Source organism: Giraffa tippelskirchi, chromosome 4 (assembly GCF_054371585.1).
Source record: "Giraffa tippelskirchi isolate mGirTip1 chromosome 4, T2T-mGirTip1v1.2.pri, whole genome shotgun sequence".
NCBI lineage: Eukaryota > Metazoa > Chordata > Mammalia > Artiodactyla > Giraffidae > Giraffa > Giraffa tippelskirchi.
This window is the reverse complement of record NC_137278.1, coordinates 3,903,093-3,928,417: the sequence shown is the minus strand read 5'-3', so window position 1 is coordinate 3,928,417 and position 25,325 is coordinate 3,903,093. Positions and strand designations below refer to the sequence as shown.

The 25,325-nt window shown below is 56.1% G+C and overlaps 2 protein-coding genes across 17 annotated transcripts in view; one reads left to right on the top strand and one right to left on the bottom strand.

Moving 5' to 3' along the window:
- The first annotated feature begins 139 nt into the window (after nucleotides 1–139).
- On the top strand, nucleotides 140–9,139 carry CEL (carboxyl ester lipase). Its single transcript, XM_081483549.1, has 11 exons — nucleotides 140–205; nucleotides 2,194–2,344; nucleotides 2,422–2,544; nucleotides 2,752–2,949; nucleotides 3,536–3,666; nucleotides 3,821–3,928; nucleotides 4,029–4,146; nucleotides 6,233–6,419; nucleotides 6,912–7,115; nucleotides 8,315–8,512; nucleotides 8,824–9,139. The coding sequence occupies exons 1-11, from the start codon at nucleotides 140–142 to the stop codon at nucleotides 9,137–9,139; spliced, it is 1,800 nt and encodes a 599-aa protein (XP_081339675.1).
- Nucleotides 9,140–15,760: 6,621 nt separating this feature from the next.
- Nucleotides 15,761–25,325, bottom strand: part of RALGDS (ral guanine nucleotide dissociation stimulator) — a 51,016-nt gene continuing 41,451 nt past the window's right edge. For 12 of the 16 annotated variants that reach the window (XM_081590714.1, XM_081590722.1, XM_081590725.1 and 9 more), the window contains exons 10-18: nucleotides 24,877–24,945; nucleotides 24,375–24,461; nucleotides 23,876–23,908; nucleotides 23,434–23,555; nucleotides 23,149–23,244; nucleotides 22,646–22,847; nucleotides 22,268–22,510; nucleotides 20,950–21,064; nucleotides 15,761–16,800 (exon numbers count right to left, since the gene is read on the bottom strand). In XM_081590714.1, coding sequence (XP_081446840.1) covers nucleotides 16,625–16,800; nucleotides 20,950–21,064; nucleotides 22,268–22,510; nucleotides 22,646–22,847; nucleotides 23,149–23,244; nucleotides 23,434–23,555; nucleotides 23,876–23,908; nucleotides 24,375–24,461; nucleotides 24,877–24,945 — 1,143 coding nt within the window. In that variant the 3' untranslated portion in view covers nucleotides 15,761–16,624. The remainder of the gene's footprint in view (nucleotides 16,801–20,949; nucleotides 21,065–22,267; nucleotides 22,511–22,645; nucleotides 22,848–23,148; nucleotides 23,245–23,433; nucleotides 23,556–23,875; nucleotides 23,909–24,374; nucleotides 24,462–24,876; nucleotides 24,946–25,325) is intronic. The other 4 variants (XR_014082192.1, XR_014082193.1, XM_081590721.1 and 1 more) reach the window with 2 other exon arrangements.

The following is a 25,325-nucleotide window of genomic DNA, read 5'->3' as shown; positions in this document are numbered from 1 at the left end:
CTGGAGTGCGGCCAGCCTGGAGGAAGGACCAATGACAGGGGGAGGGGAAGGGTCCCTCCGCAGGCCGCTCTGGGCTGGCTCCAGCCCCATAAATACCCGCAGGCCCCGAGGGACGGTGTCACAGAGGCAGCTGCACACCATGGGGCGCTGGGAGCTAGTCGTCTTTGGCCTCGCCTGCTGCTTGGCAGTAGCGAGTGGGGCGAAGGTAAGCGAGAGCCCAGCCGAGGGGTCGGCCAGGGGAGGGACCCCCTCTCCTCCGCTAAGCCAGACCTGGAACCTGGGGACAGGGCCCAGCAGAGGGAAGACAGACAGAGAGTCACTGGCAGAACCCAACCACCGTTGTTAACAGCATCTCCCGGGCACTTACTCCGCATTTCTAGCAGGATGACCCAGGCTGCCAAATACAGAATATCCAATTCAACTGGAATTGTACATAAACCATGAGTCAATTTTGGTGAATGTTTCACCCAATAATTAGGACATACACTTAAAAATATATATATAGTTTATTTGAAATTCAAGTGTAACTGGTCAACCTTGCTGAGTCAGCCACCTGACCCACAACACCCCTCTGGCTTCGTCGTCTCTCTAGAGACGTCAACGTGGTCCCCGTTTCCCAGAAAGGGTGATGGGGGTCCAGAGCAGACAAGCGATTTGCCCAACATCACACAGCCACTGTAGCTGAGGAGGGGAACCCAGGTTAGTCCAACCCTGGAGTCCAGCTCCTGCTGTAACCTCCATCTCCTGCTCCTCCAGCATCTGCTTGCCACAGCTTCTCTGCCCAGACACAAGTCAGGAGGCCCAGCCAACCCTGCCGGGGCAGCCATAGCACCTGCCCTCCCTCACTGACCTCCTGCGGGTGTGAGGACCCGGGCAGAGAGATACTTCCAGGACGGAGCCAACGGCCACATGCAGATGCTGTGGGTGCTCCGGCAGGGCTCCGGTCAGGGGCCCCAGCCCCCCACCAGGCTGGTCCCTCCACCCCTCAGCATGCTCTTCGGACCCCTGCTGCCCAGAGCTTCAGGCCCTGGTCCTGGGCGCCTTTTGCACGCTCCTTCTTCCGGGAGGTTCTTTCCTGGGGGCTGAGGGGACCCTGGTTTCCTCGGTGCTGCCCCAGCAGCCAGCGACACCCCTCCCCACACTGCCACCAGGGCCAGTGTCCCCACGCCCTGTCCACCATGCGGGGCCTTCAGGCCGGTCTCAGTCACACAGAGTTGTTGACCCCTAGACCCCCAGTGCCCTCTCCCAGCAGCCGGGGAGGCTGTTCAGGAAAAATGCCTGGAGCATGGAGGGATGGGAGAGACAAGGGCCCAACCCCAGGGCATCCGGCAGGGATTGCTTCTGGCTCCCTCCTCCACAGTTCCAGCTGGCAGGGGACCCCTCCCAGCCTAGACTTAGATCAGAGGGCGGCTGGGATCCGTCCAGGCCTGGGATGTGGGGCTGGCCCGCTCTCACCCACCTGGAACCTAGCTCAGGTGAGAGCCGGGAAACCCGGACCTGCACCCCCGTCACCCCCAGATCAGGAATAATGGGCCGATGGGCGCCAGCCCCCAGGACGCTGGTGAGGGCTTGACGCATTGGCCCATCTGGCGCCAGCTCAGTGGGAGTTCTGGCGACCTTGGAGGGGCAGGGGTCTGTCCCGGCTTGGAGCACAGGGGTTGTGAGGATTTGAGGGGACTCAGTTGAGGGGGAGATGAGGGGAGGAGGGAGAAGGGCCTGCTGATAAGGGAGCTTACTGCTGGGCGTGAACCATTAGGCGCCTGGGACGCCAACCACTGCCAGCAGCTGGACAAGCCAACCGGCCATGAGGGGGATAGTGTTGTCACCCATCTTACAGGCGGGTAAACTGACGCTCAAGGTCACGGGCAGCCATGTGAGAATCCAAACCTCCACCCCACTTGTGCTGGCTTTCTTGGAATGCTTCCCTGAGTGGGGACACATGGCTTGCATCAGCCTCCTCTGAGATCCAGGGAGCAGGACACCCCGGGGGTGGGGGTGCAGAGGGGTGGGGAGTGAACCGGCTCCTCCAGCGATGTGAGCAGGTGGCAGGGGTCTCAGTCCCCAGATGCAGGTGGGCCCTTCCTTGAAGCTGTCTCGGGGGAACCTCTGGGAACCCAGAGCCTGCGGGGGGGGCTATCCTCCTCCGGGGCCCCACTAGCCGCAGCCCCCCTGAACTCTCCCCTCCCCGCCCAGCTGGGCTCCGTGTACACTGAAGGCGGCTTCGTGGAGGGCGTCAACAAGAAGCTGAGCCTCTTTGGTGACTCTGTCGACATCTTCAAGGGCATCCCCTTCGCCGCCGCCCCCAAGGCCCTGGAGAAGCCCGAGCTACACCCCGGCTGGCAAGGTGGGAGCAGGCAAGGGCGGGGCGGGTCCCGAGGCTGGGGGGCCCACCCTCACACCAGCCCCTCCGGCCGCCCGCAGGGACCCTGGAGGCCAAGAAGTTCAAGAAACGGTGCCTGCAGGCCACCCTCACCCAGGACAGCACCTACGGAAATGAGGACTGCCTCTACCTCAACATCTGGGTCCCCCAGGGCAGGGAGGAAGGTCGGTTCCCCCCCACGCCCTCCAGCTCCCCAAGCAGCCAGAGGCCTGGGTCCGGCCCCTGGGTTGTGTCTGGGGGCTCCAGAGCTGAACTTCCTGACATCGGCAGGGGAGCAACGGGGTGGGGGGGGACGTGGGAGGGGTGGGGGGGGCGTGGGGGTGTCAGAGGGGTCTATCTGGCATCACGGAGCCTGCTCCCCTCCCCCTTAGTCTCCCACAGCCTGCCCGTCATGATCTGGATCTACGGAGGTGCCTTCCTCATGGGGTCTGGCCACGGGGCGAACTTTCTCAGCAACTACCTCTACGACGGGGAGGAGATCGCCACGCGAGGCAACGTCATCGTCGTCACTTTCAACTACCGCGTCGGGCCCCTCGGCTTTCTCAGCACCGGGGACGCCAATCTGCCAGGTCTGCCGGGCACCAGGCCGGGGGAGCCAGTGTGCCTGAGCTCTGAGCCCAGAGGGGACGCCCCTCAGCATCCCTCATCCCCAGATAACTCCCCACAGCCCCTTGGAAAGGGCCCAGCCTCCCATCTGCTAAATGAGGGGGGCTGGAGCTGGACCGTGAGACACAGGAGCCACTTGGCAGCTGAAGCAAAAGAGAAGAGGCTGCCGGCCAGCTGGCCAGACCCCGAGAGACGTGGGGGTGGGAGCCGCTGAGAGACAGGAGCTGGCACTCCCAGGCGGCACCTCAGTGGGGATGGGGAACAACGCAGAAGTCCCCAGAGAGGAGGGACTCTGGCCGGACAGGAGAGAGCTGAGCCCTGGGCCTCCACCTCACCTTCTCCGGCCTGAGACGCCCCCTCCCCCAGCACCCGCCCACCCAGCCTCCCGGGGACACACCACGCACCACCCCGGGGCTGGACAGGGTCTCCACGCCGTCAGGGACGATCTCATCCCACCCACACGGACTGTGCGCCTAGTGTGGGCCAGGCCCCTAGCATCCAGGTGAAGCCCCCTGATGAAGCACCCCCCCGCCCCGGCCCGGCCCGCAGGTAACTATGGCCTTTGGGATCAGCACATGGCCATTGCTTGGGTGAAGAGGAACATTGCGGCCTTCGGAGGAGACCCTGACAACATCACCCTCTTTGGGGAGTCGGCTGGAGGCGCCAGCGTCTCTCTGCAGGTCTGGGGGCCCCTAAAGGGGTCGCTGCCCTCAGAGGAGTGGGAGGGAGTCGATGGAGACCGGGAGAAGCAAGGCTGACATGCGCCGCCATGGGGGTGTCCCTGGCCGAGCCCTGCAGACAGGCGGGAGGTGACAGGATCTCTCTGTGTTGCAGACCCTCTCTCCCTACAACAAGGGCCTCATCAAGCGAGCCATCAGCCAGAGTGGCGTGGGTCTGTGCCCCTGGGCCATCCAGGAGAACCCCCTCTTCTGGGCTAAAAGGGTAAGGGGGTGCTGTCGGGGAGGAGCCTCCCTCCTTTCCGCTCTCTTCTGAACCCTGTGTCCGGCGCCCTGAGCACTGCCTCTTTCTCCCCAACCCCCAGATCGCAGAGAAGGTGGGCTGCCCTGTGGACGACACCAGCAAGATGGCCGGGTGTCTGAAGATCACCGACCCCCGAGCCCTGACGCTGGCCTATAAGCTGCCTCTGGGAAGCACGGAATGTGAGTAGGGGCTGCTGGGGGCTGGGGACCCGGGGGGGGCTCCCCAATGGGCGTCAGATCTCATCCTGGTTCTGTCGCCAGCTCGCTGGTGTCCCCAGGCGGCACGTTGCCACCCCTGCCCTGGCAGGCCTCTGTGGCCGCGGCTGGAAGAGAGGGAGGTGTCTTTCCTCTTGTCTTCGGTGGGTCATGACCTCTTGGAGAACAGTTTGGCCCCATCCCCAACCACGCACACACAGGCGGTCATTCGTACATGATTTTCAGCAGATTTATGGACCCCAGATCAAGAAAGCCTCTGCATATAGATAAGCATTCATTCTTTCCTCCACTCATGAATCCAGCAAACATCTTCTGAACACCTGCTGTAGCATTTCCCTTCCAGCTCAGCTACTCTTCCCCCTAGGAAGGCCAGGGGGGCCCAGCGGCAAAATCCTGCAAGTGTCAATCTCACCAACCCAGGAAGCAATCATTCTCTCACTCCTTCTAAGGCAAAGAACAATGCAAACGCCATCATTTGCATCTGGACCTAATGTGAAGTAAACCATAAGTGCTATGTAAACATCTTGGCCCAAGATGCAGACCAACTTCATATCTGAGGGTTCCCCATCTGGGGAGTCAAGCAACTGCAGATGGAAAAGATTAAAAAAATATTCCAGGAAGTTCCAAAAAAGCAAAACTTGAATTGGCTTCCTGCCCTCCCCGCCCCCCCACCGCAGGGCTTTTCTGATAGCTCAGTAAAGAATCTGCCTGCGATGCAGGAGACCCTGGTTTGATTCCTGGGTCGGGAAGATCCGATGGAGAAGGGATAGACTACCCACTCCAGTATTCTTGGGCTTCCCTGGTGGCTCATCTGGTAAAGAATCTGCCTGCAATGCTGGAGACCTGGATTCGATCCCTGGGCTGGGAAGATCCCCTGGAGAAGGGAACAGCTACCCATTCCAGTATTCTGGCCTGGAGAATTCCACGGACTGTATAGTCCATGGGGTCGCAAAGAGTCAAACACACAAAGAGTGGGACACGACTAAGCAACTTTCCCTTTCACACACACCCCCACCCCGGCTCCCCGCAACTATTTACATAACATTTGCATAGCATTTACAATTATTTACATAGCATTTATTTTGCATTAGGTATTAAAAGTCATCTAGAAATGATTTAAAGTATATGGGAGGATGGGGGTTTCCCATGTAGCTCAGTGGTAAAAAATCTGCCTGCCAATTCAGGAGACGGGGGTTTGATCCCTGGGTTGGGAAGATCCCCTGGAGAAGGAAATAGTAACCTACTCCAGTACTCCTGCCTGGAGAATCCCATGGGCAGAGGAGCCACACACACATACATATACAGGGAGATGTCAGTAGACTGTATGCAAATAGTGTACCATTTTATATAAGAGGCTTGAACAGTTGGATGTCGGTGTCCTGGTAGCAATAGTCATGGATTTGCAGAAATGTGACTGTGTTTTCTTTTGAGCTGAATTGGAGGGAAAACGGGCCAGACTTAATGGGGGCAGGGCATACACCAGTCATACGGCCCTTTTGGGGCCAGTTCAGGGGTCTTGCACCATTTCTGGCTGACACACTGGAACCCACCACTGAGAGGAGGCACCTCTTTCTCCAATGGTCCCCTCCAGAATTTCTAGACCTTCCTCCTTCTTGATTTAAGAGAGCAAGCGAACAGGGACAAAAAAAAAAAAGAGAGAGAACAGGGACAGAAGGGCATCAGGTTGCAGTGAGAGAACAGGCCTGGCGCCTGGAGCAGTGGTTCTCATCCTGGGTGACTTTGTGCCCAGGGAACGCGCTGCAGAGCCTGCAGACGGTTCTGGTGGTTGCAGCTGGGGAGGGGGTAGCACTGGCATCTAGAGGGTTGAGGTCAGGGAGGCTGCTAACCCTCTGCGCAGGATGGCACCCCCACGACCTTGAATGAAGGGGTCGGAAGGTCAATAATGCTGAAGCCCAGGAATCCCGGTCTCCATGAAAGGAGGTGGAGCTCCTTGGTGGCCTCAGGATGGGCTCAGTTCCTGCCCTGGAGGCCTGGGGGAGGGGCAGGTGGGTACTGGAGAGTTTGAGAATCTGCTGCTGTTCGCCCCCAGACCCGAAGCTGCACTATCTGTCCTTCGTCCCCGTCATCGACGGAGACTTCATCCCCGATGACCCCGTCAACCTGTACGCCAACGCTGCGGACATTGACTACATAGCTGGCACCAACGACATGGACGGCCACCTCTTCGTCGGGATCGACGTGCCGGCCGTCAACAGCAACAGCCAGGACGTCACCGAGTACGCCGGCCAAGTGGGGGGCGTGGAGGAGGCGGGGTCCGCCAAACGAGGAAGTCGGCACCGGGACGGTGGTGAGGGCCGTCCGCGGCCGTCTGCGGCATTGGTGCTACTGTGCTCAGCCGCTTGGTCATGTCCGACTCTTTGTGACCCCATGGACTGCTGCACGCCAGGCCTCCCTGTCCTTCACCACCTCCTGGAGCATGCTCAAACTCATGTCCATCGAGTCGGTGATGCCATCCAACCATCTCATCCTCTGTCGCCCCTTCTCCTCCCGCCCTCAATCTTTCCCAGCATCAGGGTCTTTTCCAATGAGTCGGCTCTTTGCATCAGGTGGCCAAAGTACTGGAGCTTCAGCTTCAGCATCAGTCCTTCCAGTGGATATTCAGGGTTGATTTCCTTGGGACTGACTGGCTCGATCTTGCAGCCACAGGGTGGCAGACACCCTCCTGTGGGCACGGGGTGGAGGGTCCAGTGACGGTTTGGTGTCTGCAGGGAGGACTTTTACAAGCTGGTCAGCGGACTCACTGTCACCAAGGGGCTCAGAGGTGCCAATGCCACGTACGAGGTGTACACCGAGCCCTGGGCCCAGGACGCATCCCAGGAGACCAGGAAGAAGACCATGGTGGACCTGGAGACTGACATCCTCTTCCTGATGCCCACGAAGATCGCCGTGGCCCAGCACAAGAGCAACGCCAAGTGAGGAGGGTGGGTGGGGGTGGCCCACCGGGGATCCCGGACACCTTCCCAGAGAGGCCTCGAGGTGGGCAGCTCCCAGGTGTCCGGGGGGCCTGGGAAAGCCAGGCTCAGTTCCCACCTGTGCCTGCCCTGTCTGCCAGGCCTGAGAGAGCCCCTCCTCCCAGCCTAGGCTTGGGGGCTTTACCGAACCCTCCTGTGACCCCCGGCCCAAGCGAGGCCTGCACGCTCTCCCACACCCCTTGGTCCTCCCCGTCAGAAAGTCCTTGAGTCGGCCTACCATCCGCAAGCTGTCCGGAAGGCAGGGCCACTGCGTGATGCTCTCTGCAGTGGGTTTCGAATTTGACAACTTTCAGAACAAGCCTGCGGCCACTTTTAAACCCTCCATGTGATAATAGCCAACGAAAATGAAAAAGTAAGCTAGGGATGCTTAAAAAGTAGGAAGATAAAATTTCACCTAGAACCCAGGTGGCACAGTCGTAAAGAATCTGCCTGCCAATACAGGAGACATAGGTTCGATCCCTGGGTCGGGGAGATCCCCAGGAGGAGGGAATGCAACCCTCTCCAGCATTCTTGCCCGGAGAATCCCCATGGACTTCTCTGTCAGTGGGGTCGCAGAGTCAGACGTGACTGGGCACACACACACAGAAATTTAGGATGAAAACTTGGCAATAAATTCGGTTCTGAGCTTCCTGTCAGTCAAGGCCAAAAGGAAACAGCTGAGGGCACACACTACCTTGTCCCATCAAGTCAAGAATACAGACTCACGTGCAGAGAAAAGCGATCTTCCTTGGTATTGAATTATGAAGGAAGATGCCTCTATATGGTTGGTGGAGGCCAAGTGTAAATCCACTTGAAATTGTAGAATCCATAAAGTCAAAAATCTGGCCACAGTTTTCTTTCTCCCGGGTGAAAAGATCCAGATCCTTCCTGAGTCTTTTTTTTTTTAATGTATTTATTTTGGACTTGCTGCATAGTTTGCGGGATTCAGTTCCCCAGCCTGGTATTGAACCCGTGCCCTTGGTAGTGAAAGCGCTGATTCCTAACCACTGGGCTACCAGCGAATTCCCCTTCCTGAGTCTTGTGGGAATTGCCCAGACCCTTCCCTACTCCCCCACAGTCTTCTCCTGGGGCCCATCTCCGGGGTGGGCAGCCCCAGGTGGGCACCCTGCCAACCCGGGCGGTCTCCCCTCCCTCCTCAGGAGCGCGAACACCTACACCTACCTGTTCTCCCAACCATCTCGGATGTTCCTCTACCCCAAGTGGATGGGGGCTGACCACGCTGATGACCTCCAGTACGTCTTCGGGAAGCCCTTCGCCACCCCCTTGGGCTACCGGGCCCAAGACAGGACTGTCTCCAAGGCCATGATTGCCTACTGGACCAACTTTGCCAGAACTGGGTAAGGCAGAGGTGGGGACGGCCTCTGTCCACATCACCCTGGGTCCACATCACCCTGCAGACTGGGGGTTCAGTCCCTGTTCCCTTAAACACTTGCCCTCCCTGAGCCCGGGGCACCGAGTCCGTGTGAGGCCAAGGGCTCCCGGCTGGGCCCCAGGATGTTCACATGCCCAGCCAGCGCCCGGGAGACAGGGACGTGCCCATGGGGCAGAGGGTGGGAGATGGCCAAGGCGAGCAGGGGATGGGGGTCTCCAGCCTCCTGTGGGCCCCCTGGCCCCACGCAGCCACCCAGCCTTTTTTCTCACTCTGCAGGGACCCTAATACGGGCCACTCGACGGTGCCCACAAACTGGGACCCCTACACCCTGGAAGATGGCAACTACCTGGAAATCAACAAGCAGATGGATAGCAACTCTATGAAGCTGCACCTGAGGGCCAACTACCTGCAGTTCTGGACCCAGACCTACCAGGCACTGCCCACGGTGACGGGCGAGGGGGCCAGCCTGGCACCCCCCGCAGACAACTCTGAGGCCAGCCCTGTGCCCCCCGCGGACAACTCCGAGGCCACCACCGAACCCTCCGCGGGTGACTCTGAGGTGGCTCAGATGCCCGTCGTCATTGGCTTCTAATGTCCTTGGCCTCCAGAGGCCACAAGGTGGGACCCCAGGGCCCACCTTCCCTCCCAAGTGCCTCCTGAATAAAGCCTCAACCATCTCTGTCTGGCGTATCTTTTTGCTCCCAAGACCCAGCTGGAAGAAAAGGGGGTCTTCAGTTATCACGAGCCCCAGGCACCCGGCCCAAGGAGTTTCCCCCCATCCGTCAGCCCTCAAGCTCAGGAAGCCAACAGGACCACCCTCTTTAAGGAGGAGGAAACAGGTCCATAGAAGTGAAACGTCAGGCCAGGACTGGGACTCAGGTGTGGACCCCCCCATGAAAGGCTGCCGGGTCCCGGGCGCTGGGCTCTGCTCCCGAGGGTGGGCAGGGCTGCAGCCAAAAGAAAAACTGGGCTCTGCAGGGGGCGGCCACCTCTGGACCCCCGAAGCCCAGCCATGCCCAGGTCCTCTGGGGCGTGGGGAGAGACCACTGTGTTCTAACTACAGTCTGGGGGAGAGAATCGGATTCTGCCTCCAGGTGGCTCCACGTCCATGAGGACAGAGCATCGCACTGGAAGGACAGGTGCAAAGGGTGCAAGAGGAATGCGTATGGGGCTGTGCCCAGTGGGGAGGTGAGAGGCAGAGGGCGGAGTCAAGGTCACCTCCACTGCTGGGAATCCAGCCTGGGTATGCGCCCGAGGACATCAGAGCAGCAGTCAAATCCAGAGACTCCAAAGCCAGTGCTCGCAGCAAGGCCGAGGGCTCCCTCTCTCCCCTTCCCTCAACCGTTCTGTGGTCACTGTGGGGTGGGGGTGAGGGACCAGCGATTCCAGAGTCCTGGGTGGGTGCGTGGGGCTGGCAGCACCAGCCACCAGCCCCACGCTCCCTCCCTGGTGAGTTCTGCCCCTGAGGCCACAGGTGCAAGACCTTGCACCAAGGCCACGGAAGTGAAGCCCAGGACCAAGATCACCTCTGAAGCCGACTAAGCCCCTTTGTAACTGTTGCCAAAGGCCCCTGATGATCACTAACAAGCTTCTTCCTGACTCCCCCTTAGGCAAAGATGCCCACTCCGGTAAGCACCCTTTAGTGCCCCAACCAATCACCTAATGCCAATCTTTCAGCAGGAATTTTGTCTCGAGGCCCTAAGAATTGGCTATTAACTCAGGAAAACTGTCGACTCTTCCCCGATCTCTCAGGAGATCACTGTGTTCCCTGTGCCCACTTGATCTCTGCTCCTTGTTTGCAATAAATCCACTCCCTTCTGAAATGCTCCGTGTCTGGAAATTCTTTTCCAACCCATGCTTGGACCGCCTCAACACTCACCAGCCACAGACAGCAGGCTGAGCCTGGGCTGTGAGTCCTGCGACCCCAGGCAGCAGAGCTGAACCAGGGGCAAACCCAGCCCCCTGAGGAGCAGGGGGCATACCAGCCTGGCCCGTGACCACCTTGTCTGCGCTGGGCTTCCTGGCTTGGTCCAGGGCTCTCAGGTATAAAAGACTGAGATGCCCCCCAATGCGGGCTCTCCTGGGGACCCTCCCTGCTCTCAGCCGATGGAGCCAAGGATGCCATCTATCCGCCATCTGCCACGTAAATGCTCACACGGCCTCGCGAAGTGTTTCTACCTGCCGGGTCTGTTCTCGGGAGCCTCCTCGGGGCCTGGACCATCCTGCGACGTGGCACTTCCCTCCCTCGCTGGGGGACAGCTCAGCTGTGCCTGTCGTGAAGGAAATCACGTCCCCGGAGGGCTGGGCCATGTCAGGATGTGTGCTCAGTCCCCATGCTGCACAGACATGGCCAGACAGAAGCGAGCCTGGCTGTCTGACACTTGCAGCCGCAGGGATGCCTCGTAATTCATCGGGCTCTTGCCTTTCCAGGCTTTCTCCAGGGCACGAAGCAGAAAACACCTACCGAGGTGCAGGCTAGAGGTCAGTCCAGGCTCCTGGAGTCTCCCTGCTGGGCCAAGAGGTGAGCCTTTAGCTCCTATTAGGGTGCAGCCCGGAGGGGACACGCGGGGAAGCTCCGGTCAGAGTCTGTTCACCACCCTGATGAGACGTGGTGCTTCGGTATTTCATGGGCAAGGCTGTGCCCGAGCATGCCTGTGGGTTGGCAGTCTTGGGGGCGTCCCCTGCCCCCCACACCTCATCTTTCAGCCTTCTCCACAGAAAAGGGTCAAGCCTCCCACCTTCCCGAGACATAACCACAACATAGACTTGGACAAAGAACGCAACCATCCTAGGGGCTGCAGCTTGAAGGGCTCCAGCAGCTGCCCTTCAGGATGAAGTTAGTACCAACACGATTGCATTTGTAAACTGGTGATTGTGCGAGACGGTGGACCTCTGAACCACACGATCTCTGACTCTGTCTCAGCCAGAGGAGGGCAGCGTAAGGGTCCTTCACTGGCAGGAATGAACCCCCTTATCCTGGCGAACCAGCACTCATCCAGGATTCGTCAGATGACAGCCACGATGAGTGGCCCCCACATACCTGACATGGAGAGGCCTCCTAGTGAGATTCTAGGTGAAAACAATTGTATAAAGAGTTGCAGAGGACATATGCACACCTATGGCTAATTCATGGTGCTGTATGGCAGAAATCAAAGCAATATTGTAAAGCAACTATCCTTCAACTAAAAATAAATAAAATTTTTTAAAAAGTTGCAGAAACCCTAGAGTTGCTGGAAATCCCGGCTCACAAAGAGGCTAAATGCTTAAGGAATGAGGCCCAGCTGTGGCTTTAAGAGCTGCATCGCAAATACTTGCCCCAGGTGTGAAAGGAGCAGGAAAAGGAATTCTGAGGTGAGAGACAAGGATTCCCGGAGGTCAAACAGATCTCCCCCTGTCCGCAGTCCCCTGGCCCCCCCACCACCATCCTCGGCCTGCTTCCTCTCCCTTTTTGATCTGTTTACAGTCTCTCCCTACCTAGTGCTGATGGAATTCTGGACTTTGACCTTGAAATCTACAAGTGGTTTCAGCTGTTGTGGTTCAGTCGCTAAGTCTTGTCCGACTCTTTGCGACCCCATGGGCTGCAGCACGCCAGGCTTCCCTGTCCTTCACCATCTCCCGAAGCTTGCCCAAACTCATGTCCATCGAGTCGGTGATGCCATCCAACCATCTACAAGTGGTAGACTGGTGGTCAGAAGAAACTCCAATGAGACAAACAGAAAATGCTCCATCTTCCTCAAAAGCTGTAGAAGAGCAGCTTTCGAGGAAGTTTTCTAAATTTTTAATTGGCATAAATATATAACATAAAATGCTAATTTTATAAACATTTATTGAAATATTAGATATTAAATCAATATTTTATTTTTAAAAGGATGATTCAGTGCCATTAATTCCACTCACATTGTTGAGCAACCATCACCCTAAACAGAAACTTTATACTCATTAAGCATTACCTCCCCATCTTCCCTCCGCCCCCACCCTTGGTAATCTATTCTCGTTTCTGTTCCAATCAATTTGCTTATTCCAGCTATTTCTTACACGTAGAACCTGTGTTTTCAAGGCTCATCCATGTTGTAGCACAAATCAGAACTCCATTCCTTTTTATGCTGAATAATATTACCATGCATATTGTTGGCACACAATTGTACATGGTATTCTTTTATTCAAATCTTTCTCCTTTAAAAATTTATTTACTAGTTTTGGCTGTGCTGGGTCTTTTGTTGCTGCTCGTGGGCTTTCTCTTTGCTTATAATCCTTATTTCTGTAAAGTCGGTAATGACGTTCCCACTTTCATTTCAGATTTTAGTAATTTGAATGCCAATTTTGTCAACTTTTCCCCCAGAGAATCAAGGTTTGGTTTTGTTGACTTTTCTCCATTTCTTACGCTGTTTTGTTTCTCTCCACTGTCATCTTGATCGTTTTCTTCCTTCAGTTAGCTTGGAGTTTAGTTTGCTCTTTTTCTAGTTCTTTAAGTGTATAGTCAGGTTACTGATCTGAAGTCTTATTTTTTAATGTAGGCGTGGAACGCTGTAAATCCCCTCTTTCGCTGTATCCCAGGAGTGTTGTTGTTTTCCTCTGTCTCAAGGCATTTTCTTTTTAAAAAAATCTTTGTTTCTTTGGCTGTGCCAGGTCTGAGCTGCAGCCCTCAGAATCTTTGATCTTCCCTTGAGACGTGCAGGAGCTAACTGACCAGGGATCAAACCTGGGCCCCCTTCATTGGGAGCGTGGAGTCTTAACCACTGGGCCACCAGGAAAGTGCCTGATTTGCATTTTAAGTCATACAGGGAGAAAAGGTACAAACAAAAGGGCGACAATAAAGCTTTTAGAGTTACCAACTCGTCACCGCTCCTAGAGTTCTTTACTTTCTCGCATGGCTTTGAGTTACTGTCTAGGGCTTTTTCATTTGGCCTAAAGGGCTCCCTTTAGAATTTCTTGTAGGCAGGACTATTCATAACAAACTCCCTTAACTTTGTCTATCTGGCAACACCTTGATTTCCTTCACCCTTAAAGGATAGCTTACTGGACATAGAATCCTTTTTCTTTCAACATCTGCAATATGTTACTTCACTGCCACCTGGTTGTCATGGTTTCTGATGAAGAAAAATCTGCTGTTAATCTCGCTGGGGACAGCCCTTCTACAGGACTGTTTCTTTCTTGCTGCTTTCAAGATCTCCTCTTTGTCTTTCAACTGTGTTGCAACGTGTTTTGCGTGGCTGTCTGCGTTTATCTTGCTTGGAGTTCACTGAGCTTCTTAATGCGTAGATTTACATCTTTCATTAAATCTGAGACGTTTTCAGCCATTATTCCTTCAAATAATCTCTTCTTCTGGGACTCTCATTACGCATATGTTGTTACATTCGATGGTGTTGCCAAAGTCCCTCTGAGTCAGTTCAATTTTCTTCCTTCTTTCTCCTTTCTGCTCCTCAGACAGAATAATTTCAATGGCTGTAACACATTACTGACCAGGGGATTTTTGCCGAATTGAACACCTGTGGCCAGTGTTTTGTCATGTAAGTGCATATTGAAATGTCTCCGGTCAATAACGTTCGGGTAACAAGAGATGTATTAATACTTCTCTGGTCAACAAGTTGTTAACTTCAAGCTCACGGATTCTTTCTTCTGCCTGCTCAAATCTGCCAGTGAACCCCTCTAGTGAGCGTTTCACTTCAGTTACTGTACTTTTCAGCTCCAGAATCTCCATCTGGTTTCTTTTTGTAATTTCTACCTTTTCTTAAAATTTCATGTATTTAATTTTTGGCTGCGCTGGGTCTTCATTGCTTGCCTGGCTTTTCTCTAGTTGCGGCGAGCGGGAGCCACTGTTCGCTGCGGGGCTCAGGCTACCCATTGCGGTGGCCTCTCTCGTTCCCGAGCACAGACTCGAGGTGTGTGGGTCTCAGCAGCTGCGGCACAGCGCTCAGCACTTTCTGCACACAGGCTCTGTGGGTGCACCTTGTGGGCTAGAGTGTGGCCTCAGTAGTTGTGGCACAGAACTTAGCTGCTCCACAGCTTGTGGGATCTCCCCGGGTCAGGGGTCAAACCCATGTCCTCTGTATTGGTAGGTGGACTCTTATCCACTGTACCACCAGGGAAGTCCCTGTAATTTCTACCTTTTTACTAAATCCCTACAAATTCTTACACTGTCCTCTGGATTTCCTTTAGTTTCTTGTCCATGGTTTCTTTCAGCTGAGCACATTTAAGACAGTTCACTTAATGTCTTTGATTATTTTAGTACCTGAGCCTCCTCAGGTATAGTTTCTGTCAAATTCTTTTTTTCCTGTGAACAAGTCCTATTCTCTGTTTCTTGATATGGTTTGTGATCTGCTGAGAAGTGGACATTGAGTATTATAAGATCAAATTCTCCCCCTCCTCAGGATTTGCATTTGTTGCCTGAGGGCTGCTGTTTTCCATTTCTGTGGTCACTTTCCCAAACCGTTTTTGCACGACCGGTATTCCTTGCTGTGTGTGCAGTCGCTGCGTCTTCTGCTCCCTTGTCTCCGGGGTCAGTGTGTGACCCGGCACAGGGCTCCATGACAGCTGAAGTTCAGCGGCATCATCTTTCTTCAAGCACTCTCTTGGGTGTCGTGTCTGATAACACCACGGAGCCCCCAAACTGTTGATTCTGATAGCTTTTCCCCAGCTTAACCGCTGTTTCCATGGAGAGCCTGACCTTTCCTCCATCACTTTCTGTTGTGCTTCGTTGCGTCTGACTCTTTGTAACCCCATGGATTGTAGCCCTCCAGGTTCCTCTGTCCATAAGACTTATCAGGGAAGAATACTGGAGTGGATTGTCATTTCCTACGCCTGGGGATCTTCCCAGCTGAGGGATCGAACCTGCATCTCCTGTGGTTCCTGCACTGCAGGCAGATTCTTTACCTGCTGAGCCATCAAAATGTTATTTTTAAAAACACTGGAATTTCATAGGTTGTCGCTATGCCATGTGAAAGCACTTTCAAATTCAAATACCAGGGGTTCTGAGGAGCTGTCTCAGCTTGTGGCCCAGTTTAATGATACTGAAGTGAATATATGGTCTGTGAAAGGTGAGCGTCTGTTTCCTAAAGTGAGCCTGAGAAGGCTGGCCGGCCCTTCTTGCTTTTCCTGCACAAAATAAACCAATAACCCTGCCAGATTTCCTATCTGAACACAGAACGTGAGAGTCTGTGTCTCATTTAAATGAGCACAGGCCTTGTAAAGAACAAATTTACCACAACTCTCAGGCTATAGTAGAAACAGGATTTTAATATAAGATTCAAGTCTAGCATTTGCTATTTACAACAAATAAATATTGCCCCTCCCCAACTGGTAAACATTTTTTTTTTCACCTTTTATACAAATATTCAGTCCCCCTCCCCTCCCCCCCATCCCTCCTCTTCCCACTAACCCCCGTCTCGGGCGATCTCGTTAAGCCCAGGATGCAGCAGTGAACAGCACTCGCAGGGTCAGGAGATCCGACATCAGTGGACTCGGCCGAGACCATCCTCACTCACCAGTTAGAGAGTCTGGTCCATGAAGGGGGTCTCCCTCTCTCTCTCCTCTCCTCTCCCGGGGGAGGGCTGGAGTGGGCAGTGGGTGAGACTCCCTCACCTTCGGTTCGCCCTGATGATGGAATCTTTGGTGCAGCCTGAGACAAGGCCAGAGTGGTGGGAGGAGAGAACCGCAGTGGTGAGACCCGGTGGAGAAGTGGGTGCCCTGGGGGTGCCCACGGGCACAGGTGGCAGTGGTCCACACCTGGGAGGGTGTGCCGGAGGTGTATGGGGGGGCCGGGCCTGGTGGCAGGCAGGGCTCCGTGCCCACTGGCCGCGCTCCTTGGCAAAGGTTCAGCTAGTCCTCTGGTTCCAGACAGCAGAAGGCACCTAAGGCAGCGGGTGGTCCACAGGAGGCCAGGTCAGCCCATCGGCAGGCAGGCGTCAATCCCAGCCACAGCGGAGGTTCGGGGTGGAACTGGGGTCTGGGGGTGGCCTGGGCCGGGCGGGTCGGGCAGAGGTGTCCGCCTGGCCTGGCTCACCATAGTCTGTAAGTGCTTAGTTGCCTGGCTAGCCAGACCCTGGAAAGAGTGGCTCTGTGGCTGGCAGCTAAGGACCGGTCAGAAGATGCCCTTGGCAATCTTGAGTCCCTTCTGCTTCATGCGGGGGAGGGTCGAGCTGGCTCCATGCCTGATCTTTGTCCCCTTGGTGAAGGTCCGTTTCTTTAGGACAAAGTCATAGTTGGCGGTAGAGTTCATGGCGTAGAACACGTTGGCATTGTCAGGGATCTTCAGCTCTGGTCGGGCAGGGGCAGAGGGTCAGAGGAACCCCATAGCATACCCCATCCCTTGAGAGCCCCCCCCGAGGGCAGGCCTGATCCAGAGACATGAGGTGCCCCTGTGCAACTCCAGGGCCACCAAGGGCCCCTCTTACTGACACCTGCCTGGGAAGTTTTACTGAGGCTCTGATGGAAACCAACGACTCTTGTTTAAAAACAGGCTCTGACTCCAGAAAGCCCACCTCAGTCTGCAGTTGGCAAAGGGTCGCCCCGTCCTGTCCCCTGCTGCCTCCACTGGACAGGATTCTCCAGGTAGAGTAAGTTTTCCAGAGCCCAGACCACCTCCCCTGAACCCCACCCAACTTAGGACAAGGGCTCTGGGGCCCTGTGAAGGGCAGGCTTTGCCCCAGGCCCAGCGCAGGGTTTCAGGGAGGCCTCCATGCCCCCTGGGCGCCAGGATCTCAGCAGGCAGCTGTTCTTGGCTCTGCTTCCCACCCTCTCCTCTGCCTTGAGCCCGCTTTCCCCCAGCTGGGCTGGAATGTGTGCTCTGGGCTTCATGGCGTGGCTCTTACTCTGGTCCTTAACCTGGCTAGGCCTCAGTCTTCCTTTTCTGTAAGATGGGGGAGTCCCACCCACCCTGTTCACCTCACCTAAAACGGTGCAAGAAGGTGAGAGAGGATTTAGAAAATAACTTCTAGGAACTGTGGCTCAGACGGTAAAGAATCTGCCTACAATGCAGGAGACCCAGATTTGATCCCTCAGTCAGGAAGATCCCCTGGAGAAGGGAAAGGCTACCCACCCCAGCATTCTTGCCTGGAGAATTCCACGGACAGAGGAGCCTGGCAGGCTACAATCCATGGGGTCGCAAAGAGTCAGACATGACTGAGCGACTAATAACACATTCTAGGGACTGTAGGGGTCATTGCTAACTGTCTGGGTAATGGCTGTGTGTGGGCAATCAGCTCATGGGAAAGACGGTAAGAGTGACGACAATATTTGCAGTTCTGGTGCGTCGATGGCACACGTACATACATGAGTGTATAATCCGTATATACGCGGATTAACTCACTACCTACCAGACTGATTATATTCTTTGCAGCCGAAGATGGAGAAGCTCTAAACAGTCAGCAAAAACAAGACCAGGAGCTGACTGTGGCTCAGATCATTAACTCCTTATTGCCAAATTCAGACTGAAATTGAAGAAAGTGGGGAAAACCACTAGACCACTCAGGTATGACCTAAATCAAATCCTTTATGATTATACAGTGGAAGTGAGAAATAGATATAATGGACTAGATCTGATAGACAGAGTGCCTGATGAACTATGGACGGAGGTTCGTGACATTGTACAGGAGACAGGGATCAAGACCATCCCTAAGAAAAAGAAATGCAAAAAAGCAAAATGGCTGTCTGAGGAGGCCTTACAAATAGCTGTGAAAAGAAGAGAAGTGAAAAGCCAAGGAGAAAAGGAAAGATATACCCATTTGAATGCAGAGTTCCAAAGAATAGCAAGAAGAGATAAGAAAGCCTTCCTCAGTGATCAGTGCAAAGAAATAGAGGAAAACAATAGAATGGGAAAGACTAGAGATCTCTTCAAGAAAATCAGAGATACCAAGGGGACATTTCATGCAAAGATGGGCTCAATAAAGGACAGAAATGGTATGGACCTAACAGAAGCAGAAGATACTAAGAAGAGGTGGCAAGAATACACAGAACTGTACAAAAACGATCTTCACGACCCAGATAATCATGATGGTGTGATCACTCACCTACAGCCAGACACCCTGGAATGTGAACTCAAGTGGGCCTTAGGAAGGATCACTACGAACAAAGCTAGTGGAGGTGATGGAATTCCAGTTGAGCTATTTCAAATCCTAAAAGATGATGCTGTGAACGTGCTGCACTCAATATGTCAGCAAATTTGGAAAACTCAGCAGTGGCCTCAGGACTGGAAAAGTCAGTTTTCATTCCAATCCCAAAGAAAGGCAATGCCAAAGAATGCTCAAACTACCGCACAATTGCACTCATCTCACACACTAGTAAAGTAATGCTCAAAATTCTCCAAGCCAGGCTTTAGCAATACGTGAACCATGAACTTCCAGATGTTCAAGCTGGATTCAGAAAAGGCAGAGGAACCAGAGATCAAATTGCCAACATCCGCTGGATCATCAAAAAAGCAAGAGAGAGAGTTCCAGAAAAACATCTATTTCTGCTTTATTGACTATGCCAAAGCCTTTGACTATGTGGATCACAATAAACTGTGGAAAATTCTGAAAGTGATGGGAATACCAGACCATCTGACCTGCGTCTTGAGAAACCTGTATGCAGGTCAGGAAGCAACAGTTAGAACTGGACATGGAACAACAGACTGGTTCCAAATAGGAAAAGGAATACGTCAAGGCTGTATATTGTCACCCTGCTTATTTAACTTATATGCAGAGTACATCATGAGAAAAGCTGGGCTAGAGGAAGCACAAGCTAGAATCAAGATTGCTGGGAGAAATATCAATAACCTCAGATATGCAGATGAACCACCCTTATGGCAGAAAGTGAAGAAGAACTAAAGAGCCTCTTGATGAAAGTGAAAGAGGAGAGTCAAAAAGTTGGCTTAAAGCTCAACGTTCAGAAAACTAAGATCATGGCATCTGGTCCCATCACTTCATGGCAAATAGATGGGGAACAGTGCAAACAGTGGCTGACTTTATTTTTTTGGGCTCCAAAATCACTGCAGATGGTGATTGCAGCCATGAGATTAAAAGACTCTTACTCCTTGGAAGGAAGGTTATGGCCAACCTAGATAGCATATTTAAAAGCAGAGACATTACTTTGCCAACAAAGGTCCATCTAGTCAAGGCTATGGTTTTTCCAGTGGTCATGTATGGATGTGAGAGTTGGATTATAAAGAAAGCTGAGCACCACAGAATTGATGCTTTTGAACTGTGGTGTTGGAGAAGACTCTTGAGAGTCCCTTGGACTGCAAGGAGATCCAACCAGTCCATCCTAAAGGAGATCAGTCCTGGATGTTCATTGGAAGGACTGATGATGAAGCTGAAACTTAATACTTTGGCCACCTGATGTGAAGAGCTGACTCTTTGGAAAAGACCCTGATGCTGGGAAAGATTGAGGGCAGGAGGAGAAGGGGACGACAGAGGATGAGATAGTTGGAAGGCATCACCGACTCAATGGACAAACTTGTTTTGTCCGTTGGGTAAACTCCGGGAGTTGGTGATGGACAGGGAGGTCTGGCGTGCTGCGGTCCATGGGGTCACAAAGAGTCGGGCACGACTGAGCGACTGAACTGAACTATTTTATCTCCACCGTCGGGATGGGAAAACAGGCACAAAGGACTTCAGTGAGTTGCCTGAGATCTCCAAGCCGATGCTGCCCGGCTGCACGTCTGCTTGTTTGCGGTCTCTCCCCCTCCCCCTTTCTGGAACACCGCGCTTTTTCCCTGTAGTCTCTGTGCTCAGTATCTGCTATGGGCTCAAATCTGTGTTCTCTCTAAATTCTCCAAACTTCTAACTTCCAAGGTGATGGGATTGGAAGGTGGGCCTTTGGGAGGCCATGAGGGTGGAGCCCCATGAGGGGGATGTTTGCCCTTATAAAAGGGACCCCCAGAGAGCTCCCTACCTCCTCCCACCGTGGGGACACCAGGAACCCAGAAGAGGGCCTTCAGCAGAACCTGACCACACTGGCACCCTGACCCGGGGCTCAGAAGCCACCAGCAGTGATATATTATTACAGCAGCCAGAACAGGCTTAGACAGGGTCACGTGTGTGTGGACTTTCACAGAGTTGAGGCTCTAGTCCTGGCTGGCACGGTTCTCTCTGAAGGACACATTTTCCATCTCAGCCAGAAAGTGCCTCTTCAAATGGCCTGTGGGCTCAGCCATCTGGCTGCCTGGCCCCAGGAGAAAAGCCTTTGCTCTTCCTTCCTCAACAATGCCAGCGCTGATCGGGGTCTCCTGCTGACTGTTCATGGCCAGGGACGGGCACGAGACAGGGCCCAGCAGCCAGGAGGGGCCATGAGGAGACCCTAGGCAGGTCAGTTTCTGGACAAAACCCACTCTGACCTGGGTGGGACCCTCTGGGGCGGCAGGCCTGGGGCATGGTGACCCCCACACTTCTCCCCGCTCCAACATCCCCTGGCCGGCCGGCCCTGACTTACTCCGGTCATCCGAGATGACCTGCACCAGCTCGTAGTCTTCGGGTTCGTCCTCATCCAGGTTGTGTTTGTCCATGGCCTTGCGGATGACAGCCGGAGCCTTGTCTTGGCTGGTCACCTGGGTGGAGCAGGGGACAGGCCGTCAGGGCAGTGGTCTGGAGTGGCTCGAGGGGCCCAAGCGCAGTAGCCAAGGGCCCTCAGAGCTGTCTCAGCACAGTGCACAACGGCTCATAGCCTCTGGCTGGGTGCAGGGTCCATGGGGGTCACACCAGCTTCTCCTGCTCCTCTGGGGAGGGGCTCCATGCAATGGCGAGGGGTCTTTCCCAATCACTTACCCCCCCTTTCCAGCAAGCCTGCCCCCACCTGCCTCACCTCCTAGGGAAACCTCCTGCCCCCGGGGGCTGCTCCCCTCAACCCCGCCCACCCAGGTCCACGGTATCCACGTGGTCTGGGTACAGACAGCACCTAGTCCCGCACTGGAGGGGAGAGGAGGAGCTGGCTGGATGCCCGGTGGCTGCCTCCATGCCAGGCCTGTGCAGCCTGGAGGCTGTAGCGGTAGACAGCGTGGACCCCTGCTGCCTCGACCCCGAGGGCCAGATGACAGGCACGCCTTGGACACAGGGTCACACAGGTGATGGTGTTATAAAGGGACTCCTGACCCAGTGGGGGTGGATAGGAGGGGTCGTGGGGGGTGGGGTGTGCAAATGGCTCAGCAGCAGCCTGAGTTCTGGAGAATGGGACAAGTCCCCCAGTGACTGCCCCCCAGTACACACAGCGTTTGTGGGCAACTCCCGCTGGCTAGATGTCAGAACTTCTAATTATATCCCATGTCTGAGACTGCCGGCCACCAGCCTGGTGCAGCCCCAACAGCCTCCTAACTGGCCTCCCTGCCCATGCCCCAGGGAGATGGGGGGTCACTGCTGGTCCTCCTCTGCTCCAGCTTACAGGGGCTCCCACCTCCCTCCCACCAGGTCCAGGCCCCCGACACACTCCTGACCCCCAGACTTGTCCCCCGATGCTGGCTCCTTCACCCAGGGCCTCCTGCTGCTCCTCCCAAGCCCCAGGCACACACCCCTCCCAGACTCAGACCCGTTATCAGGGAGGCCCTGCCCCGCTGCTGCTGAAACCCCTGGTCCACCGCCCCCAGCACTGATCAGCATTGGTGATCAGCTCTGGTCTCTTCAGTCCTGCATCTGGTTGGCCCTCTGTCCTCCCCACCCCGCTGGGAGGCCTGCTCCAGGAGCAGGCAGGGATGACCATGGTGGTCAATATGGGTCTGCTGCCCGGCAGGGCGAGGGCCCAGGGTGGCCCTCTGGCTCACCAGGATGCTCTTGTACATGTTGCCGTTGTCCACGTCCAGGCTCACCCGGATGATGCAGGAGTCGCCCACCTGCTGGTTGTAGAGGGGCAGCGAGGAGCCATAGCTGCAGACCCCGGACACGGAGCGCTTGTGGGTGCGCGTGCTGGCCACGGGCGTGGTGGAGGCTGAGGAGGAGGACGTGCTACTGGAGGCTGAGCTGATGCCGGAGGTCTCCGGGGACGACTGGGAGGCGGACTCCCAGAACTGTGGGCAACAGCACGGTCAGCAGGTGCTCCGGGCCAGCGTCCAGCGCGGGGGGGCTTCTAGCATGGAGCGGGGGACCTTGGCCCTAGGAACCGAGGGCTGGGAAGGGCTGTTGGGGAAGCAGGGGGTGGTCACCTTCTTCTCCTGGCCGTCAGGGGACTCTGGGACAAAGCTCATGTTGATCTCCTCCACGTCGGAGCTGGAGGAGCCGGCCGAGTGGACGCTGAGTGCGTCAGCAATGTCCCCGCTGCTGAGGTAGGGGCCGCACCTGAGTTGGTCACAGGACTTGGAGTGGCAGCTGCTGCTGGTACTGAGCTCCGCGCTGGGGGCCTGGCGGCTGCACAGAAAGGTTAGCTTATTGGGGGGGGGGGGTGGCCTTGCCTGGGACACACCCACCCAGGCCCCTACCCTCTGTGCCGGGTGCTCAGGCAATCACCCCATGGGTTCCAGCTTCCAACAGATCATTTAGCATCAACCCATTTCACACAGGCAAAAACTGAGGCCGAGAGGAGTGAGGCAGATGGCCTCGTCCCAGGGCTGTAAGTGGAGGAGCTGTGATCCCAGTGCCAGCTGTCTGGATCTCCCCTCGAAGCTTCCCTCACCCCAAGGGAGCCTTCCCCCTCCACCCGGGCACTCACTCGCTCCAGCGCTTGACGATGGCTGTGTTCTTCTTGACCTTGAGGGTGTTGCTAGCTGACTCGGAGGGGGGCTCCAGCTCACACGACAATGTGTAGCTGCAGGACAGAGCAGGGCCGTGAGGCTACTAGAAGGCACACTCCGGGCCCTCACCCTGAGCCTGTCCAGCAGGTGGAGTCAGGGGCCCAGCCGTCGCCAGTGACAGAGCCCGAGGCTGACCAGGACCCCAGTCCGCAGGCTCTCGGGAGCGGCCCGGCCACGCCGCCCGAGCCCCTGCCTGCACTCACCTCTCAGCCTCGCTGAGCCGCTCCATGGCCCGGAACCAGGCCCTGAAGTGCTCTTCGGCCGTGATGCTGTAATTGTTGCAGGCCGACTGGAGCAGCTTGATCTGGGCGATCACTTCGAATTCCTGGGGGCCAGAGGGAAGGATGGGACGCTGACGGCCGGAGCGGGCGGGGGGCCAGGCCTGGGACAGCCTCTGGGTCCCCTCTTCCCACCCTGTCCTCAGACCTGGGTTCAAACAGCCCCCCCACCTCGAAGCTGTTCTTGACTCGACTTCCTGTCCCACCCTCCAGGGGGAGAAGCTCCCCCCACCGTTTATGAATCCAACTCTCCTCCAAAACGGAACAGGAAGGGGGATCCTGGAGCCAGGTGTTCTAATGGGGTGGGACTCTGACCTCCCTATCCCTCTCAGCACCGGCCCCCTTCTGTGAGGTTGCGGCCACTCACCTTCCTCCTCTTCTCGAAGTTGATCAGTCTCCCCTGCAAAGCAGACGGCCAACGTCCATCAGAAAGGGTCCCCTTGCCCACGACCACCCCCTCGCCCCCACTCAGGCTGCACTACCCAGAACAAACGTCAGGGGGCAGCGTAGCACACAGCTGGACTTGGGTGGGATCAGGGCGGTGGCCCGGGGCTCTGGGTCTGGGGACAGCTGGAGAGACTGAGGCCCCGGGCAGGAGGGCCCAGCTACCCTGTGCCCCACTTGAGGGCCCAGCCTCTCTCCACCCACAGCCACCACCTGAGGGAGGGGCTGTAGCCTGCTCCCCTTGCAGCCCCGAGCCCCACCCACCAGCACCAAGCTCTGGTCACCCGTTGCTAAGACAGACAGGTGTCTCCCAGACAGAAGGGCGTCCCGGGGGGCTCTCATGAGACGAGGCACGCCCTCTGCTGAGAGTGCAGGGCCCAGGACCCCCAGCCCAGCCCAGCCCAGCCCCTGGGCTCACTCACATACAGATAGTCTTTCATGGCAGTATCCAGCATCACCAGGTCCGTGAGGAACGTGCCCAGGTAGGGAACGGTGCCCTGGATGACACCCTGTGACATGGGGGGGTGGGGAGGGGGGTGCTGATGAGTAAGGCCCAAGGCCCTCCTCCTCCAGACCCACCCAGGCCCCCGACCTGGAGCACCCTGGGCACCTTTACTCATCTTCCCCCAACCCCCTCCCAGGGTCCATGGACCCCAAACTCCCTCTAGTCGCCTTCAAGGCTGGTATTTGGCAAATCCCCCAGATCACACGGTCCCTGGCCCCCTGCCCCCCATCCCTACCACCAAACCCCACTGAGCCCAGCTCTTCCGGGTCCCTGCTCTGGAGGCTACATGTCCCCTGGGACACGAGCTGGTCAGGACGCGGCCCCACCAGGGCCCGAAGAGGGTCTAGCGAACGGGCATGTCCCCCAGGAGGGGGGCTCAAGTGGCTTCCCCCGCCACACCCAGCCTCAAGCAAACTCACTGCCTCTTTTGGGCGCCTCTGGGCTCGCTTGGGGTTCATCTCCAGGGTGGCAAACTTGGAGGTCCCCTCCTGCAGGGCCGAGGACAGTGTCGGTGAGGCCTCCTGCCCCGTCCCCTCCTTTAGGTCACCAGCAGACCCGACCTCGGCCTTGGTCACTGGCGTAAATGCTCCAGCCACCCCAGTGCACTTGGCTCCTGGTACCGCACCCCTGACCTGGCCCTCACGGGGGTGGGAACCTGGGCCGGCAGCCTGGCCTCCCTGAGCCTGTCTCCTCACCTGGAAGAGGACCACACCTGCCCCTCAGGGTCTCCCAGGACACGGGTCACACGTCCATCACCGCGGCTGCGCTGCCCACCCCCATCTCCCTCATCTCGGATGCACTCAGAGGAGAACAGGAATCCTGCCAGCCGGCCTCCGGGCACCAGGTCCTGGGCTCAGAGCTCAGGCGT